We start from the raw sequence: 21,372 nt of genomic DNA on the forward strand, positions 1-21,372 counted from the left end.
GGAATGAAGTAAGGAAAAGAGGAACATTTCACTCCCCATTTCTAATCCAGCAGGCCTGAGACTGTCTTGTTGCACAACTCCCGCACTGAAGAAAGCCATCATGGTGGAGAAAGTCCTTGGGAAATAGATATGACTTCGTTGTTTGTTCAGTGGGCTATTTGAGACCTAAATAGAAGGGATACTAAAGAACTCAACAGGACCCCAGAATTCCAAGGCAGTTGGTAAATGACAGTTAGAGTTAAAGCAGGGGCAGAAAAAACATGTAGGGGAGTGAATGATGAACTAGGCCCAGGAGATGCTGAAACTGTATAATAAAGACATTTTATCAAACACTTTCGAGTATCCATCTGATAAGACCCCGCTCCCTCCTTACATGCTTTCCGTGGTCAGCATGCTGGACAGCAGTAATCAGCCTCACTGGAGCAATGAGCTTGTAGAGGAACAACTGCAGCAGAAAGTCTCTCAGTTGCAAGATCAGCTGGATGCTGAGCGGGAGGAGAAGAGAAAAGTCTCACTTCAGCTGTCCAGGGAGAAAGGTAAGTGGGGTCTTGAAGAGCTGTCTCAGTTGGTTTGGGAGAAGGGAACATGGGTTCCTGCAAACCCCCACTTGGCCGCGGATAACTGAAATAAGAGCGCTGACAGTCAGATCAGGCTTCCAGTCTAGAAATCATGATTCCCTACCTCGCATGTCTACTTGTTTCTACATAATGGGTTTCCACTGGAAAGGATGCCAATTCTTAACTTACTATGTTTTTAAACATTTATTTATTGAAAGTATTGAAAATGAAGTTGTCTGCCTTTTATTCTTATTAATCATTTTAGAGGTGATTGAGAGCCTTTTTTTTTTTTTTTCCTTTTTAAACATCTGATACCTGAAATAGAGAAGCAAGTTACTGCTCTTTGTTCCCACTACCATTTCCCCCATCCGAACTCTTGGGTCACAGTAGACAGTTATGCCAAAGATTCTTAGGGGCTTACCGCACTGAGAACAGCACGTTCTGTGTTTCCTGGCTGAGGAGGCAATTGGCAGGCAGGGTAGTGGCCCAGCATTTTGTCCTTTTGGCTGAGTTGTTTTAGTTGCTTAGTTTGTATAAGCTGCATCAGAGGCCACATGTCAAAATATTAAAGCCAAAAAATTAAAGCTGATTAATCCCCACATTAAGATTCGCATGGAAAATAGCCATACTGGACTTCTGGAGCACAGACTTTAACTTTGTTGTATTAAGCCATAGAGATGTAGCACACATTTGTTACTGCAGCATACACATTTTAGTGTATCTTAAAAGTGAAACAAATATAAAGTTTGAAAAAAAGACCCTAAAATTTTTAACTACTATCAAAAAGACTTTTGTAACACTTCTTTTTGCTAGCCTAGACCTTGCTATTTAGTCTTATCAAACTTCTGTTTCATCATATTCTAGTATATTCACATAGGAGAGTGAAGAAAGAGAACTATCATGTCAAGAAAAATAGAGACAGTCCCAGGGATTTAAAGCACAGCACAAGGAGTTAGTCAATAATACTGTAATAATTATATGGTGCCGTTCGGTTACTGGAAATATCAGGGGGATCACTTTGTAAAGTATGTGATTGTCTAACCACCATGCTGTACACCTAAAACTAATACAAAATAATATTGACTATAAACTATGATTGAAAGAAATAAAAATAATTTTAAAAAAAAATAGAGGCAGGAACCATGAAAGGATAAAGCTGGGAGAACATGTTGAGGACCTTGTAGTAGGTATGAAGTACAAGTGAAATCTAACAAAGACCTTAGAGTGCTCTGGCTGCGTGGCTCAGTGGATTGAGTGCCAGCCTGACCTAAAGGTAGCTGGTTTGATTCCTAGTCCAGGCACATGCCAGGGTTTGGGCCAGGTTCCTAGTTGGGGGCATGTGAGAGGCAACCAGTCGATGTACCTCTCACGCATTGATGTCCTCTCCCACTCTTTCTGCCTCCTTTCCCCTCTCTCTAAAAGTAAATAAGTAAAATCTTTAAAAAGAAAAAAAAAGACCTTATAATAATATAATATAACCCCTTGCTTAATGCATGATAATGGAATAATCACCTTTCTTCCCTAAAGCACACACTCACACATACACAGGTGCCCAAATGCCCACCCTCCCTCCATAGGGTGGGTGTGGAGTGGGTGCCATAGAGAGTCAGTACCATATAAGTCCAAATGGATTTGGAGAAGAGTTGTTGCAATACTGATTTGGGTGGTGCTCTCAAAAAGTTTGAACTGTCCCATTCAGTCAACTGGTTCTGTTTTTGTTTGTTGTTGTTCTCCCTTTCACTCTACAGTTCTGCGGGTGTTTTTGTTTTGTTTTTGTTTGGAGTCCAAAAGTCAACTACATTTACTGGGTTAATAAGCTAGAACTCCTTAGTAGAAATAAGAGAGAACTGCTACTCTAAGGACAAATTTATATACTAAATTAAAAATTAGTGGGAAATTTTTATTTATACTTGGTCCAGCTTTAACCACGGTTACTGATAACTGCAGAGTTTCAACTTTCCATATTACCTTTCCTCCAGATCAAAACAAGGATCTGAAGCTTGAAGTCACCAACCTGCTTCAGAAACATAAACAGGAAGTAGAGATCCTCCAAAACAAAGACACGATTTCCCAATCTCCTGACAGTCCCTCTGAACCAGCCACACACTCAGCTCTATTCCAAGAGGCCACTCCAATAGAGGTATGTGCATCTTTAATCAAGCAAGCCCCCTCCAGAGAGGGACCTCTGAAAAATATCCCTAGAAAAGATGAAGGGATCAGAACACTAACTGAATAATATTTTGTCTTGATTGAGGACAGTATTTGGAAGAATATGAGAAGACTGAGAACAGAGATAGCTTCATGAGCTCCACACGTTTCCCTACCCTTCACAGCTTAATTTTTTTAAATCTTTTGCAGATGAGGACTTGAAATGATTTGCTGCAGAGCAAACAGCCATTAGAGACTGTATAGAGACTGTATGCCTTCCTCACTGCTGTTACTGAGCCTGAGGATCTAGGAGAGAAAGAGAGCACTTGCGAATTGACACAAATCCTCTTTTACATTTTGGAGTAGATTCTGCAGCTAGTATTTTACTATTACCAACCACTGCTTTATGGAGAATATGTATTGCTGTACCTATTATATTTATGCGCCCTTCTATCAATGCTTTTCCCTCTCTAGCTCTGTGAACCAAAAAACCAAGAAGAAAAGAAACTGTCCCAGATGTTAAGTGAGTTGCAAGTATCGCATGCAGAGATCACATTGGAACTAGAAAAGACCAGAGAAATGCTTATTCTGCAGCACAAGATCAACGTGTGTTATCAGGTGCAAGAAAAGGTGGTACAGGAAGGGGATAGATAAATAAGCACATGGGAACCAATTACAGGCCTGGGAATGAAGCAAGACCTGAGATTCCAGGGCTAATGCAAGGTGATATACACTGTCCTGTGCAAACACAGAAAGTGCTGTCCTTTGAAAAACCTGAGGTCTCACACATGCCCATGGCACCCTGGCAACAGGAGCCAGTGAAGGGGCCAGCTAATGAAAATGGCAGGTGTGAACCTTCTGGGTGTAAATTTTGCCAGTCCCAGAAAAATTCTACCCTACTAGCAGTACCCGTCCTGGAGGGGTCTGTGAGGAATCCAAGGTTTTCCTAATGGATGAATTTGCTCTGTTAAGGAGGGAGTCTCCTTCACACAGCAGGTATCAGCTTTTATCTAGGTTCTTTATTTTTGGGCCACTGAGATAGAAAAGTTTAGACATTATCTTGTTTCAGGAAGAACTGGAGGCAATGATGACAAAAGCTGATAATGAAAACAAAGATCACAGAGAAAAACTGGAGAGGTTGAATCAACTCCTAGACCTCAAGAACAAACGTATCAAGCAGCTGGAAGGTATTTTAAGAAGTCATGGCCTCCCACTATCCGGCAAGTCTTAGTATTTTGTTCTCCTCACTCTGGGACCTGTCACACGGCTAATGTCTGTGCTGTTCTCTGTGTATGTGTCTGGAAAGCCACCTCTTATGTCCTTGGCATATAATTTATCTCTCCTGTTCTTTATCCTTTGTGTTTCGATACATGGTTAACAGCTTCTTTTGCTCCATCACATCATGGTTAACAGCTTCCTTTGCTCCATCACATCAGCCTCTTTCTGATGTTTCTGGAGAGTTTCAGCAGGGCCCAGCAATTGCTAAATCTATTTTGAGAATGAGAGCGGATCACTGTTGGTCCGCAGGGTGGTATAAACACTACCTCTGTCAGGACTGATTTCCTCAACCCAGGACTATACAGAAGTTTTTGTGAGATTATACAGCTTCATCACTCATCTCTCATCATGCTTTTAGGCGATTTCTCTCTAAAAGTCTCTAAACTCTTTGCTGTGGTTTGAGGATGTCGGCATAACAGGGCAGCTAGCTGGCACTTAATGCAAATCTCATAATGTGGACCTTCCTATATTTAGTACAATCACTACTGACCAGGATCTGGTCTCAGCCTCCCATGTCAAGAAAATTGGTTTTGTTATTATAACCAGTGGTGAGAGATCTGACTAAGCAAAATTCACCAAAGACTGATACTGAAGTCAGAATGTTCATTTGCTATTTTAGGGATAGAGGCTGTTTCATTGATGCCATGAGAATATTTGGAACCATTGTTCAGGGCAGCCCTCTCCCTGGAATGCAGAGCCAGTGAGCAGGTTACTTAGTGAAGATGGAACTAGAGTAAAGGGAAGTGGGACATTCTGTGGCATGACTTATCCATGCCAGGGTGAGTCTGTTATAAGGTCACTGACATATAACAAAGGCTATCCGGCCTGGGATTGAAATTCTCATGTCTTTCAGACTCAGGGTCTTTCTCTTGGGACAGTGCAGAATAAATTCCCTTATCTACTTCTGAAGATTCATTTGCTTTAACTTTATAATTCTTTCATTGTTGTTAAGGCTAAAGAGTTTTTCATATGTTTACCAGTTATTTTATTATTTCTTTTTAAAATTTTAAATATTGTTTACATTATTTTTATTGTATTTTTGTATTATTACTTTTGAGAGTTGCCTGTTTCTGTCCTTTATCTGTTTCTTAATGGTATTTTAGTGATTTGTAGAATTTCTTTATATGCTAAGATTGTTAACCCTGTTTCATGTAACGCAAAATTGAAAATTTATTTTATTGAATTACATTAATCTTATCAATTAAGACACCAGTGTCAATTTCTGTATTCCACTTATTTAGGGCAGGAAGAAATTCTAATGTATCCAAAATATTTTTATTCTGCCACTGTAACTCTTTAAATGAGACCTTCAGCATCAACATACTGAAGACTCAAATACTCCTCATATGAAAGTTTCTGATTGGTTGAACATGGGAGGTAATGCACAGATTCGGTAGACGGTCTTACATATCTCTGCATTCCATTGCCAATATTTCCAACCTCTTTCCAATGTGTCCTCCTCCACGTTTTAGCTCCATTGCTCTTTAGCTTAAACTGGATTTTGTTTTTTTGCCTTCTTATAACGAAATCAAATTCTTAACAGAAGGAAGATTTGTGACTGACCTGGCTGAAGAAGGGGATTCATTTCTTGGTGGGGTCCAATGTAATGTAATAGGCATCGTGCCTATAACTTCTATTCTTTCTGTGGCCAGTATCCCAAACTTTTGGAAATACATTTTCTGTTTCTAGCGCCTCTCTGAAGGAATTACCAATTAATTCATAGGACCTTGCCGTAAGCCAAAACATCATTTGTAGAAAAAATTGTGCCTCCCATGTTTTCCTAAGCTTAATATTTACTTTCCAATCACTCGTTTTGAACCATATCTCTAAAGGAGACATTGGATTATTTAGCCACCAGAATTAAAAGTTCCTGGTTGTCACTCTGCTGCTTTTCCTTTTGAATCCCATAGTTTCGTAAATAATCACAACTTGGACTTTCAGCATGATTCCTATTCTCCTTCTGTCCACCTTCCTTTATTCTGAGAGAGCTCCCTGCCCTTTAATGGATAGGCAGTTTTCTTTCCCCTCTAGAACAGCTCAAAGATGTGGCTTATGGTACCCGACAGATGTCACTGTGTCTGGAAACACTGCCAGCCCACAAAGATGAGGATAATGTGGACATTCCTCTGCGGCATCAGAGTGAGAATCTTTTTGAGCTGCACATCCACCAGGCCTTCCTGACATCTGCTGCTCTGGCTCAGGCTGAAGACCCTCAACTTACTACTTTCTGCACCTATTCCTTCTATGATTTTGAAACCCACTGTACCCCGCTAGCTGTGGGGCCACAGCCGCTCTATGACTTCACCTCCCAGTATGTGGTAGAGACAGATTCCTTTTTCTTGCACTACCTTCAAGGGGCTTCAGCCCGGCTTGATCTTTACCAGGCGCTAGCCAGTGAGCACCACACCCTTGCAGCTGGATGGATTTGCTTTGACAGGGTGCTGGAGACTGTGGAGAGAGTCCATGGCTCTGCCACACTTACTGGTAAGTGCTGTCGGCTTCCCACAGCTCCTGGGACTAATGCAGAATTTCCCAAAGTTGATAGTTGCTTTTCTAGTGCTTTCCCATTTCCTCTGCCTTTATTCTTAATCTTTGCCACACCATCTATATTCTCCGTGCCTTTCATACTTTCTGCTACCCAGGAGCTGGTGGAGAAGACTTCGGGGTGCTAGAATACTGGATGAGGCTGCACTTCCCCATAAGATCCAGCCTACAGGCATGCAATAAGCGAAAGAAAGCCCAGGCCTACCTGTCAGCCAATGTGCTTGGAGCCTGGAGGGCCCAGGAGGATGAGGTGAGAAAAAGGATGAGCCCATGCATCTCAAAGGAGCCTCAGTAAAGCAGCTCGTAAAAACAGCTCATTCTCCCTTTCTCGCATTGAATGTGAATGAAAGAGAAAAATTGTCACACCGCAACTAGTTCAGATTCTTTCCTTGGTCAAGCCTGAATTTGAAATGAAACCATGCCCTTGAAACTAGCTACCTCTCCCTGCTGTGAACAAAATAGCTTCTCTGTTCCATTCTCTGAGATAAGGCCTGAGTGCCAGCACTGCCCTCAGATAACCATCTGCCAGAGCCAGTTTGCAGACAGGTGAAAGTCATTAGGTTTCTCTGTGACCTAGTCAGGATTCACAGTTTCTCTGGATCATAGATCTTGCTTGTCAGGGTGCTGGGTTTCACCTACAACAAGTCTCTCAGGCTGCCCTTTTCCTCCATCCAAGACCCTCATCTCTCCAGTCCAGATTGGAGACCTGGAAGCATCAGAATGAGCTGCGGGTGGAAATCACCAGATGCTGTGGCCTCCAGAGTCCAAGACTGGGAAGCCAACCCAGTCCCTACGCCATGTACCGCTTTTTCACTTTCTCTGACCACGACACTGCCATCATTCCAGCCAGTAACAATCCCTACTTTAGAGACCAGGCCCGATTCCCAGTGCTTTCAAGCTCTGACCTGGATCAATATCTGAGGCGAGAGGCCCTGTTTATTTACGTTTTTGATGAAGAAGACCCAGAGCCTGGCTCCTACCTTGGCAAAGTTCAAGTGCCCTTGCTGCCTCTTGCACAAAACAAATCCATTAAAGGTGGGAGTTCCAGATTACTGCATCTTTAAAGTCTCTGCCCAGTGCTGTCTTTCTGTCCTAATTCTGTCCTTTTCTTTGATTACTTGCTTGGAACAGTCTCTCTTAAAACCTGCTGAAAGTATTCTAGCATATTGCCAAGAGCAACAGAGCAGACTTAGAACCTCGCTAATCACATGGAATCATTGGTTTCTTCTGCTTCTTTTCAAAAACGAAAGCAAGATTCCCAGGTTGGTAGACCCACCAGCCTGAACAAACATTTTGAGATTGTGTAGTGCTTGCCAGTATTTGTCTTTACTTAAGGCCTATTGTATCTTAGCACATGACTAGATATCAGTTATAAACGGTGTCCTTAATGTTCCTCCATCATTTTCTTGCTTCCTTTACATTAGACACGTGTTAGCAAGATTTCCATGCCATACCACGACTAAGGGAAATTTCTTGAAATTTTTTTTCCTTCAATATGGAGCTCATCTTCCTACATTACTTTCATACACAGGGTTGTGAGGCACACCCGGGAAGGGTAAACACTCTGGAAGGTGATGCAGGGGTATCCATGCTCTCATTAGGAAATGTGGATGGGGACAGCCAGTATACCAACCATGTTTAACAAGCATCTGGATGTTCCAGGAAGCGTGTGAGGCCTCTCTCCTCACAATACCACAGTGCTTAAAAAAAAAACAAACCAACAAAAAACGCTGGCACTTCTCACAACCCTTCTTTTGCCAAAGAGGAGACACAACATGAATCGTCTGTTACATTAATCAGTGTTACAAATCAAAAGTCTGGCATTTGGGAAAAGCCATGTTGCTTAAATTTTCTTGGCTTTCATTATTTTAGAAATAGGGACCACTTGAGCAAAGACCATGGTTTTCTTGGTATGCCTAAGACATAGCAAGTATTAGTAATAGTATTGTGATTTTGTTTATTGACTGGGTGACTGATGACAAGCAAGCTATACCTCTCCATAGATCCTATCCCCTCCTGAAACCTGGAGATACCCATCATTTCCTACAAATATTTTAAGATAATAATAGAAGTAAATATTCTATGGGGACATAAATATGCAAGGCCATTCTCTGTTAATTCTGAATGTATTATCATCATGATTATGTGATGAATGTTAATTAATTACAAACAAAATATGGTGAAATTCAAAAGTGGGGGAATAGATAACGTGCTAATAAATGCTCACTTGCTTATTTTATTTGATCAGCTCTCATTAACATCTGTGTGTCTCTCAGGTGATTTTAACCTCACCGACCCTGCAGGGAAACCCAATGGGTCTATTCAGGTACAACTGGATTGGAAGTCTTGCTACCGACCTCCAGAGAGCGTCCTGAAACCAGAAGCTCAGACTGAGGAGAACAGCGCCAACCACAGTTTAGAGACCTCGTCTGATGAGGAAAAGGCTCCCTTTCCTCCCCAGGTAGCAGAACTCCCCCAGTCCTGTGGAACATATTTGAAGAAAACAGCATTGAAACTGGAGCAAAAGAAGTTTTCTGTGAATGTCACATGTTATGAAGACTTAATCAGCATCCCTCGTAATGCCATGAGGCTTTTGATGGAACCAATCTCTGGGTTTTATTGTGGGGAGAAGAGAGAGATGGCATCTCTCAGCTCTGTGGCAGGAGAGAATTAAAGTCTAATGCTAGCCTATAAATTCCTATCTGAAGTATCAAGGCTGTAAAACTATCATCTTATGAGGTTGTCTCTGATCCTTGTATTTAGGACCAGCGGGTATCTGCTGAGATTCCCATTGAAGCTGACCAGTATCCAGCTAAGAGAAAACTTCCTCATGTGGGAGAAAGGAAGGAAAGGGAACACCAGGTTGCAAGTTACTCAAGAAGAAAGCATGGCAGAAGAACAGGCGTCCAAGGAAAGAACAGGATGGAGTATCTCAGTCGTAACATCTTAAATGGAAATACACTACAGGTAAGGCCTTAGAAACCCTGAGGAACTAAAATGCTGGTTGTAGTATCCCCAAATATGTTACTCTCAGGGGAAGAAATAGAAGCAGACACACGAGATAAGCAATAGTCATGGCTTTTTGTGGTTACTGTGTGTTTCCACAAACACAAGTAGTTAATTGCACCTCTAGACTGTTAGTTTCAATATAATTTAAGTCAAGAGATTATGTAATCTGCAATTTATATTTAGAACTTTAGTGCCACAGTTTTAACTCATTCACTTCAACTGTAATCAAAAGAAATTAAAGAACATGTATTTATTGAACACCTGAGCTTCTGGTTTCAGGATGCTCTCTGGAGGTCGGTAGCAAGACTTCCAATCCAGTTGTACCTGAATAGACCCATTGGGTTTCCCTGCAGGGTCGGTGAGGTTAAAATCACCTGAGAGACACACAGATGTTAATGAGAGCTGATCAAATAAAATAAGCAAGTGAGCATTTATTAGCACGTTATCTGTTCCCCCACTTTTGAATTTCACCATATTTTGTTTGTAATTAATTAACATTCATCACATAATCATGATGTTAATACATTCAGAATGAACAGAGAATGGCCTTGCACCTTTATACCCCCATAGAATATTTAATTCTACATGCTTGATATTGCTTTTTCTTCATAAGAAACTGGATTAAAGTTACTGTGTAGAAGCTAAAATTATGTATGTATGAGATTATAAACATGTACTGTATGTTATATAATTATATATTACATTATTGTTATAATTTGTATTATATATTAATGTGTAATTTTATGTGATTATTAATTTTGTTAAGTTATTATAATTATACACTATAATTACATGTACTTTTATTTGTTGTTTCTATTCTGAAGCAGGTGAACTACACTGAATGGAAGTTCTCGGGGATTAAGATCCCCGCAGATGATGATTTAGCAAATCGGCAAAAGGAAGAGGAAATGACATCATCGGTTTCAGCACTGATACAAAATGAAGCCCTACATCCTGTAAATGGTATTGTCTTATTAAAATCTAATTTTCCTATTTAATCATTGAATTATTTTATCAAGACAGTTACTTTATTTACTCATCTTCATTGCTAAACTTTTCATGGAAAATTAGTACTGGAGACCCTAGGCTCTGTGTGCTGGTTAGGCCAATTAAGGCTGGAATTCTCAAAGACAGTAGCTTTCTACGTATTTAAAGCTAGCTATAACAAGTTTAGTTACCTAGCAATTATAAGATGTTAATTCATTCCAGGGTCTTTGTGATTGTGAATTATGGTCACAAAGAAATAGGAGGAGTATGATTGGCTCCTTTGTAATGTTAATCCAAATTTCTTTTAAATTAAAGCAAGGCTTTTGTGTTACAATGAGAAGTAGACATGATTTCAGGTTATAGTTAGAGCAAACTAGGCCATTCAGACCAACAGTCCCACTGATGACAACTAAAAAGCAGAAGTTAAGATCCTGGCTGGTGTGGCTCAGTGGAGTAAATGCTAGCCTGTGAACCAAAGGGTCACTGGTTCGATTCCCACTCAGAGCACATGCCTGTATTGCTAGCCAGGTCCCCAGTAGAGTGTGCATGAGAAGCAACCACACAGTGATCTTCCTGTCTCTCTCTCTGCCTTCCCTTCTGTCTAAAAGTAAATAAATAAAATGTTAAATAAAATAAGAAGCTAAAGTTAATATATTTTTTAAAATCTTAATATTTCTTAAAAGCATTAAAGAGCCAATAAAAGGGAAGAATTACCAAACCTAGATCAAGGAATGATTGGAACTCTGAGAGAGTGAGCTGGAACTGCCTCAGCCCTGGGACATTGCTGGCCTGGAAGAAGTTCGGGAGAGATAGAACCATGCTTTTTGGTGGGCCTCGGGTTAGGGAAATAGGATGTAGTCTGACTCTGGTGTCTGCCCCAGGCAGAATTTCCCATCCTCTGGTCTGGGACCTCAGAAGGCAGCCCCATTCCGAGCCTCTTCTGCTCTGAGAGGCAGAACTGTGCTTTGGGCACTGGCAGGACGAGAGGGACAAGGGCTGACTCAGTGTGACGAGGATACCAGATATTGGAGTATCAGACACAAGCTGCATGTGTGTACTAGCTTCATGGAGATAAAACTGAACTTTAAAATTTCAGAAAGGAACTGGAACTATGAAAATTGATAGTGGAAGTTTTAAAAAACCCTTTGGTTTAAAATAATTTCAAACTTACATAAGAGCTGCATGAATAGGACAAAAAAATAATCACATAAACCCTTCACACCAATTCATCAACTTTTAACATTTTTCTGCTTTTTGCTTTAGCATTTTTTTCTGAAGCATTTGAGAATAAGATGCAAACATTATACTCCCTTTCTGCTGTCTATTTCAGTATGAAAAAAGAGATTATAAAACCAGAGTATAATTATTAAGTTTGCAAATTTAACATGGATATGTTATTACGTAATGTCCAGTCTACTTTCCAAATTTGCAAAATGTCCAAATAATGCCCACTGTAATAGGCTTCTTCCCCCTTATCTAATCTAGGACTATATACTGCATTTAGTCATTTCTCTTTAGTTTCTTTTAATCTGGACCACTTCCTCATTTTTTCTTTGTCTTTCATGATACTGACATTTTTGAAGCATATAGGTGAGCTGTTATGTAAAGTGCTCTTCCTCAATTTGGATTTGTCTAGTGATTCTTCATAACTACATCCAAGTCATGGATTTTTTACAGGAATAGCACAGAAGTAATATTGTGTCCTCACTGCATCCTAAGGTGATGCAGTGAGGACACAATATTTTTTTTTCTGTAAATAAAATATTTTAATTCAGTTTTTTTCGGTAAATAAAATATTTTAATTCAGTTTCACTTAAAAAATAAAAGTAGTTTCCTCACCCCCACTATGAGCACATTAACCACATTTTCACATAGAAAAAGCTTAGGTACATTCAACTATTTATAAGACAGGTCTCCACATAATACATTTACGTTCACTTTGTCCCATTATTGGTGATGTTAACTTTGATCACTTCGTTAAGAAAGCATCTGCCAGCCCTGACCAGTGTGGCTCAGTTGGTTGAGTGTTGTCCCGTGAAGAGAAAAATCACTGGTTTGATTCTATGTCAGGGCACATGCCCAGGTTGTGGGTTCGGTCCCTGCTTGGTGTGTATTTGAGAGGCAACTGATTGATGTTTCTCTTCCTCCTTTCTCCCTCCCTTCCCATCTCTCTAAAAATAAATAAATATTTTTAAAAAATTTTTTAAAGCATCTGCCAGGATTTTTCACCATGAAGTTATCATTTCCCTTTGTAATTATTAAGTAATCTATGAGAAGATATTTTGAGGCTATATAAATATCTTGTTCCTCATCAAATTTTACATAATACTTTTGCCATCCATTTATAGGTTGTTGCTTTCTTTTTCTGAATGAATTGCAAAATGATTGCAAATAAAAAATTAATCATAGAAATGATGGAACTGCTAAATGCAGAAATTTATGAGAGAAATATATGGGTTATAAGTAGATTAAACACAACTGAAGTGAGAGTTGGTGAAATATCCAGAATAAAGCAAAAAGAGAAAGCAAGATGGAACATACAAAGAAAAGAAAGGAGACATAAAAGATAAAATGAGGATGTCTAAGTGACACAATTAAATGTAGGAGAAGAGAAAGAAGGGGACAAATGCAATATTTAAAGAAACAACGACTTAGAGTTCTTCAGAACTAATAAAAGATATTAAGATTTAATTAAGTGAAACTCCATCAAGATAAGTAAAAAAATAAAATCTAGGCATATCAGGGTAAAGTACAAAAAATAAAATTAAAGAGAAAATATTAAAAGCATCCATTTAAAAGGAAAAGACAGCTATGAAGCATTGGTAAGATGCTAACTGACTTGTCAAGAGCTACAACTCTAGTTGGAAACCAATGGCAAGATACCTTCAGTGTACCAAAAGAAAACTGCCAACCAAGAATTCTTTGCATGCCAAAAATATCCTTCCAAACTGAAAGCAGAACAGACCTTTAAAGACAAACTTAAATGGAGAGTTTGTGTCCAAACTACATTTTAAAGAAAACTTTAAGGTTTTTCTTTGGGTTGAAGGGAAATGATCTCAGAAGAAAACGCAAAGATGCAACAAGGAATGAAAAAGCAAAGAACATGGGTTAATTTAAATGACTGTATAAAACAAAAATATTAGCTTGTGGGGTTTAAATTATATTCACAATTTAAATGAATAATGTAGTGGGTTCAGTGGTGGCCCCCCACAAAAGATATGTCCATGTCCTGAACCCCAGGACCTGCAAATGTGACCTTGTTTGGCAAAGGAGTCATTGCAGGCGAAATAAGAGTCTCTAAAGATCTAGCGATAAGGAGATCGTGCTGGATTATCCGAGTGGACTCTAAATTTAATGGAAGTAATTTTGAGGTTAGACATGTGCAGAAGAAGAGGAGGCAATGTGATCATGGAGTCAGAGAGTAGAGGGATGTGACCACAAGCCAAGGAATGCCTGGAACCACCAGAAGCTGGAAAAGGCAAGGGTAAAAAAGAAAGACAGATTGTCCCCTAGAGCCCTTGGAGCGAGCATGACCTTCCTAACACCTTGATTTTGAACTTCTGGTCTCTAAACCTGTGAGAGAATAAATTTCTGAGTTTTTTTCCTTCTTCATGAATGCTTTAACTTTATTTCTCTTAATATACCTGAGATATAGACATTTCATTAATACAAGGTTAAGTGATTTGTACATGTTTCATGTAAGCCAGAAACACAATCAAATCTAAAATAGCATCCAACCCATCAACTAGCATGACTGAGAGAATTAATAGTCCATTCACCATCACCTTGAAGATCTATTACTTTACTGTAGAATGAATGACTCTACAGAAAAGAAAAAAAAGGCATAAAGCATAAAATGAAGAAGTCTAAGTTACATTTAACTTAATGTACAAGAAGAGAAAGAAGGGGGACAGGTAATGTTTAAGGTAATAGGTATAATTCATATCTACATTCAAAAAATGAAGTCATAAACAGAAACTCTGTTTTTTTCTGGTACTTTGATTGTCACTCTCAATAGTCAGTTGTGGGTTGCTTTCTTTGATTTCCTTCGGTAGCTTCTGGATTGGAGCATCAGATTTATCTGTCTTTAACCTGCGTGTTCGGAGGGGACAATTTTGAAGTTTTGAGGCTTCACGCACCTTATTTACTCCACTAAACCTCTAAGAAATTCTGGCTCAAGTCTAGAGTGGTTAGGTTCTTGCTCCTGTTGAGGTCTATACAACTGAAAGAAATGATGGTACATACCCACAAACACAGACACTTCAGGTTACACAGAAAAGCCTCACACAGAAACTTCAGTAATTCCTATGTGATTCAGCCCCAGATTCAAGAGTGGTAGGCTGACTTGTTTTAGAGAAGCTTTGAGAAGTAATTGCAGCCATCATTGGTTATGTGCAACACCATAGTATCAGGATCTGTAGTTTAGTTTGGGGATAACTCAAGCCCTCACACAAATGATTCACCCTGCCACCCACAGGGCATTTTTTGCTAAGCACATGCGTGTCAGCCTCTGGTTGAGGATCAAAGCAGAAGGGAGCTCCTTGTTGTCTTCTGTAAGGTTTCTGTACAGTGTCACTTTTCCAAAGACAACCTCAGGAGGAAACACTTTAGGTGTCCTAAAGTCATGCACAGCAGCTTGACACCTTTATCCAGGAGCTCATTAGCCTGAGGATCAAGGCACAAACAATGAACTATCAGGAAGAGAAACTAAGAAAGAAAAATTCCACTTACCATAGCAACAACAAAAAAGTACCTAAGAATAATTTGAACCAAGGAGGTAAAAGATTTGTACATGGAAAACTACAAAACACTGAAGAAAGAAATTGAGGAAGACACAAATAAATGGAAGCATATACTGTGTTCATGGATTAGAAGAATTAACATTATTAAAATGTCCATACTACTCAAAGCAATCTATAGATTCAACACAATTCCTATTAAAATACCAAGGGCATATTTCACAGATCTAGAACAAATACTACAAAAATTTCTATGGAACCAAACCTCTCTCCCCCGAATAACCTCAGCAATCTTGAGAAAGAAGAAAAAAGTTAGAGGGATCACAATACCTGATATAAAACTATATTACAAGGCCACTGTAATCAAAACAGTCTGGTACTGGCATAAGAACAGACATGTAGATCAATGGAAGAGAATCGAGAGCCCAAAAATAAATAGTCAATTAATGTCTGACAAAAGAAGTACAAGCATGCAATGGAATGTTGAGAGAACTGGACTGATACATGCAAAAAAAAATAGCAAAACAACAACAACAAAAACGAAACTAGGCCACCAACTCACACCATGCACCAGAATAAACTCAAAATGGATAAAAGGCTTAAATATAGTCATGATACCATAAAAATCCTAGCGAGCAACATAGGCAGAAAAATCTCAGATAGCTACATAGCAATATTTTGCTGATATATCTCCTAGGGCAAGGGAGATCAAGGAAAAAAATTAAGCAAATAGGACTACTTAAAAAGCTTCTGCATGGCTAAAGAAACCTCATCAAAAGGAAAAGGGGACTGACCATATGGGAGAACATATTTGCCAATGATACATCCGACAAGGGTTTCATCTCCAAAATATATAAAGAAATCATACGACTCAACACCAGGAAGACAATCCAATTAAAAAATAGGAAAAGGAACTGAATAGACACTTCTCCAAGGAGGAGGTAAAGAAGGCCCATAGACATACGAAGATGCTCAACATCACTAGCCATCAGAGAAATGAAAACTAAAACCACAGTGAGAAGGTACCACTTCACACCTGCCAAAATGGCTATCATTAATAAATCAACAAACAGCAAGTGCTGGTGAGGATGTGGAGAAAAGGGAACCCTAGTGCACTGTTGGTGGGAATGCAGACTGGTGCAGCCACTGTGGAAAACAGTATGGAATTTCCCCAAAAAATGAAAAACAGAACTACTTTTTAACCCAGTGATTCGACTGCTGGGAACATACCCTAAGAATCCTGAAACACCAGTTCAAAAGGACTTATACACCCCTGTGTTCTTAGCAGCGCTACTTATGATAGCCAAGAGTTGGAAACAGCCTAAGTGCCCATTAGTAGATGAGTGGATCAAAAAACTGGTACATTTACGCACTGGAATACCGCGCAGCAGAAAGAGGGAATTCCTGTTTTGTGGGACAGCATGGATGGAACTGGAGACTATCATGCTAAGTGAAATAAGCCAGTCAGCTAAAGACAAATACCATATGATCTCACTTATAAGAGGAATCTAATGAACAAAATAAACTAATCATCAAAATAGAACAGGAGGCATAGAATCATGGAACAGACTGACAGCTGTAAGAGGGGAGAAGAAGGAGGGGCTGTTTGAAAGAAGGTGAAGGGCTTAGTCAAAGAACGTAGATGAAGGACTAATGGACAAGGACAATGTGGCGATTGACTATGGAAGTGGGGGGCGGGCTGAATGGAGGGGAGCAAAGGGAGAAATAATTGGGACAACTGTAAAACATAAAAATAAAAAACAATACGGTCTAGCTGGTGTGGCTCGGTGGATCGAGCGCCAGCCTGTGGACTGAAAGGTGGTCAGTTCCATTCCCAGTCAGGGCACATGCCTGGGTTGTGGGCCAGGTACCCAGTTGGAGGCACACGAGAGGCAACCATTCAATGTATCTCTCACACATTGATGTGTGTCTCTCTCTCTCCATCTCTCCCTAAAAATAAATACATAAAATTTAAAAAATAAAAATAAAAGGACTTTTTTCTATACCTTGCACCATCTTCCATTTCCATTAAAATAAGACCTTTAAGCCAGTATTTCACATTCACACAATTAAGTTGTGAATGTCAACAGCTTTCATGAAAATGAGCAGCAACCCTACTGAAACCTGGGCTTGAACCAGAGACCCTTATATTGCCAGTCTAACGCTCCTTCAACTGAGCTATTTCAATCAAGGCCCATTACTTTCAATTACTTGTCAATTACTTTTAAATAGTCTTTTTTAGCTTCTTAGTTTCCCTTTTGAATGTCATATCTCAGAAAAATTATGATTATTTTTTGTCTTGTTTCCTGAAAAAATAGCATTTTGCCCATTCAGAAACTAAGTGTATCAACATAACACCAAACTGGGGAAACCCACTCAAAGTCTCCTGGGTGTGGCAGGAAGAATGAAAAAACAGAGTGATGAAGGGCACTGCAGCCGGTTCCTCAGAGAACCCACTGTCTGGCCTCAGGGCTGTGGAGGTTCAGAGCTTCCTGCTGGAGTGGACACCTGCTAGCATCCAAAATAACACCATCTGGGATCATGTCTATTTCTGTGCTCAAATATACTTTATTCTTTTAGGTGTTTCCATTCCTTCCCTTTCTGTTCTGTTAAGATATAAGTTACATCTGGTAAAGCAGGTCATAAGTATACGCGTGGTGAACCTTACAGATTTACATCCCTGTGTAACCACCACCAGCTCCCAGCTGATACCATCCAAAATGAGCTACTGTTTCAAACTTGTTTGCTAGATGGAATGTCACTAGTCTTAACTTCACAGACACCAAATCAACTAGAATCTGCACGGTCATGTTTGGCTTCTTTTGCTCAATATTATCTTTGAGATTCATCTATGTTTTTATGTGTAAAAGCAGTTTGTTCCTGTTCACCGACTTCCATTTAACAGACATACCACGTATTTATTCCATGTTAATGGGCATTTGGATGGCTTTCAATTTGGGGTTATTATAAAAAACACTGAACTTTCTTGTGCATGGCTTTAGGTGAACATAAACACTCATTTATCAGAGAGATAGATAGAAGGAATTGCTGGGTCATATGGCACGTGAATGTTTAACTCTATTAGATGCTGCTAAACAGTTTTCAAAAATAAATGTACCAGTTTATACTACTAAGAACAATCACAGGGCTCCTGGTGGCTTCACAGCCCAGTCAGTACTCAGTATTGTCAATCATTTTAATTTTAGGTATTTGACTAGCATATAGTGATATTGCTTTAGGATTTTAAATTATATTTTTTGATAATAATGATATTTTATGCCTTTTCATATGCTTTTTCCTATTAAGAATTTAGGTTGTTGCCAGGTTCTTTAAAAATATAGATTTATAGTTCATTAAGCATTATGAATAGTCCTTTGTCAGATACATGTGTTACAAATATCTTCTCCCTGTTTGTGGCTGCTTTCAGTGCTCGTAATTTTGTATTTTGAAGTTTTAAATTTTAATTAAGTCCAGTTTATCAATCTTAATGGTCACTGATTTTTGTATTCTATTTCACAAATAGTTGATTACACTAATGTTATGAAGCTATTTTCCTGTGTTTTCTTCTAGAAGTTTTACTTTTAATCCTTAAGTTTAATTTCATCTTGAATTTATGTATGGAGTAAGATAAGGATTGAATTTATTTTTTTCTTATATGAGTTCAATTGACCCCACACTGTTTATTGAACAGTCAATCCTATCCCTACTGAATTGCAATGTCTCCTAGTCATAAAACAGGGAACTGTAAAAAAAAAAAAAGAAGAAGAAGAAGAAGAAGAAGAATGTCAGAGACTGGTTGATTTCCAGGGAGGGGGGAAAGATCAGCTCATTGATAACTTGTGGCAAAACAATATACCTACCTCAGATAGTGCCGATTACAGTTTGTGTGCCTCGAGACCTCACACAATGGAGAAAGCATATCATTTTGATCATCTTCTTGAAGGACCAGATATGATGGAGTCTCATGGTCACCAAAAGTGAGACAGAAGTTCTGATAAGCATCAGCTGGAGAAATGTTTTTGAGGACTATTTTCTGGAGAGTACAGGTAGCAGAGCCTATCTTTTCCACAAACAATCTTCATTGATGAGGTACTAAGGAAGCTCTGACCGATATCCAGAAATATTAGATGTGTGTTTGAGCCAAACATGGAACAAAGATCTATCCAGAAAAGAAGCAATTTTGGGGACCTCTCACCCTGAGCACCTGATTCTGATGCAGTACCATTCTCCAGGAATACCTGCTTTCCTACTTGGAGCAACATTTTCTGCAAGTTTTAACAATGTTTGAGGCAGAACAAGTGCACGATGTTCATTTTATTTTTCAAATGCAGGGACATTTCCTTGACTTAGCCCATTGCATCCTTCACAAGCTGCTCCTTCTGAGATTTGTAAAGATAGTGAAAAACCACATTCATGTCCATCATTGAGGAGAAGTGTTTGTGCTCATTGGACTGTGCTTTGTTTGCATTTTAGTAAGTCCCTTTTGACCTCCATAGACATTTGGCAGTCAAAACCTCTTGGCTCTTTTTTCATTTGAGAAGCTGAATAAGAAATACCTTACTTGGGTCATTTTGAGATTCTTTAGTCTTTCTTCCTTGGATAGCAGTTTCTGCACATCCCCAATGTCCCACTGGAGGTTGTCTCTGTTTTCCTGCTCCTCACTCTCCAAAACATAGAACATAATGACAAGAAAGTGCTGGAATGTGAGATAGATAAAGGAATAGCGGCCCTCACAGTCTTTGCCCTTCTAGAGGATATTCTTGTCCAGGAAAGGAGGTAGATCAGACTCCTTTGACCCAAGTCTCCTGAGTCTTCTCCATCAAACACAGATGTCTGTGTCCTCATGCTCTCAGCAGCTAGGAGACACAGAGCCTTCATTGGAGCTTGGAGGTACCGAGTAAGACAGCTGCCGGGTTCTTGCGTGAACTGGTTGTAGAGGAAACATAGGAAGAGCAATGTGGTGATTTGGCAAGTCAGGGCAGGATCCTTCTCACTTCTCCACTTGCAGCTTTAGACAGGTGCAGGTGATCCAGCACATGGAGGGAGCCAGGCCCATATGGAACAGGGATGCATCGCTCCTCATCAAGGTGAAAAATCAGAGTGCTTGATCCTCATCTTTAAAGTATTTCAAGAAATATGTGTTCCTGTCCAGCTCTAAGAACTCCTTCATTTCTATGAAGAGGAGCTGTTTAATCAAGAGTCAGGGATCTCTGAGCCGTGGGTCACATGGTGATCAGTAAAATGGCATTGGGTAACAATTTTCTCTTCAGAAAACTATGCAAGAGAATGGGCACCAGCTTCTGCTTCTTTCAGTCACCACATATATCATAGATAAGTCCCCACAAGGGGGCTCTCAGCCCATGGAAAACAATAATGAACAAGATTTTCTATGCTTGGGCTAGGATCTCTGGAAAGCCATCCTGCAATTTGGGCTTGTTCTTGGAGAACAGCTCTGCAAAAGTGCATGACCCATTGTGGCTGAGTTCTTCGCAGTTGAGAGGGAAGGCAGCATTGAATGGTTTTATGAGATTGTCCTGTAGCTGATGCAACACAAACTTCTTTTCCAGGGTGGTTTTCCCAATGCCCTCAGGGCTGTGCAGTACCACCGTGTGTGGAAATGGCCTTGCAAACATTTTAGAATTACAGAGTGGGATCGGCGTCTCATACCCCTGGGTGACAATATGAACATTTTCACTGGCTGCAGGACAAAAATTTCTTGTCAATTTCTATTGTTTTAACCCACCAAATTTGTGATATTTTGTGACAGCAGCCATAGAAAGCTAATTAGGAAATAACTAATATTTGGTAATTAATCAATATGCTTCTAAATAATACTTGCATCAAAGAAGAACTCCTAAGGAGTTCTCCCTTAAGAAAATTGGAAGATATATTAACTGAATGAAAATGAAAACACATTATACCACAACCTATGGAGTGCAACTGAAACAGTGCTTGTAAGATGATTTTTATAGCTTGAAATGCTTATAAAAATAGAAAAGAATAAAGATCTAAAGTCAATAACCCATCTTCTACTTCAAGAAGCTAGAAAAAGAAAATAAAGTCAAACCCAAAGAATAAAACAATGAAGATCAGAGCAGAAATCAGTGAAA

At 39.4% G+C, this 21,372-nt stretch overlaps 1 protein-coding gene across 5 annotated transcripts in view; it reads left to right on the forward strand.

Annotated features, from left to right (window-relative positions):
* The first annotated feature begins 295 nt into the window (after positions 1–295).
* Positions 296–21,372, forward strand: part of RPGRIP1 (RPGR interacting protein 1) — a 41,880-nt gene continuing 20,803 nt past the window's right edge. The window contains exons 1-10 of one of the 5 annotated variants that reach the window (XM_054575264.1): positions 296–536; positions 2,537–2,697; positions 3,180–3,323; positions 3,775–3,925; positions 6,015–6,467; positions 6,626–6,777; positions 7,220–7,562; positions 8,804–8,988; positions 9,291–9,494; positions 10,361–10,499. In XM_054575264.1, the coding sequence (XP_054431239.1) occupies positions 296–536; positions 2,537–2,697; positions 3,180–3,323; positions 3,775–3,925; positions 6,015–6,467; positions 6,626–6,777; positions 7,220–7,562; positions 8,804–8,988; positions 9,291–9,494; positions 10,361–10,499 (2,173 nt within the window). Of the gene's footprint in view, positions 537–2,536; positions 2,698–3,132; positions 3,324–3,774; positions 3,926–6,014; positions 6,468–6,625; positions 6,778–7,219; positions 7,563–8,803; positions 8,989–9,290; positions 9,495–10,360; positions 10,500–21,372 lie in introns of those variants that run through there. The other 4 variants (XM_054575265.1, XM_054575266.1, XM_054575267.1 and 1 more) reach the window with 4 other exon arrangements.

Source organism: Pteronotus mesoamericanus, unplaced genomic scaffold (genome assembly GCF_021234165.1).
Source record: "Pteronotus mesoamericanus isolate MK-2021 breed Mesoamerican mustached bat unplaced genomic scaffold, CSHL_Meso_final contig_272, whole genome shotgun sequence".
In the NCBI taxonomy this organism is placed as follows: Eukaryota; Metazoa; Chordata; class Mammalia; order Chiroptera; family Mormoopidae; genus Pteronotus; species Pteronotus mesoamericanus.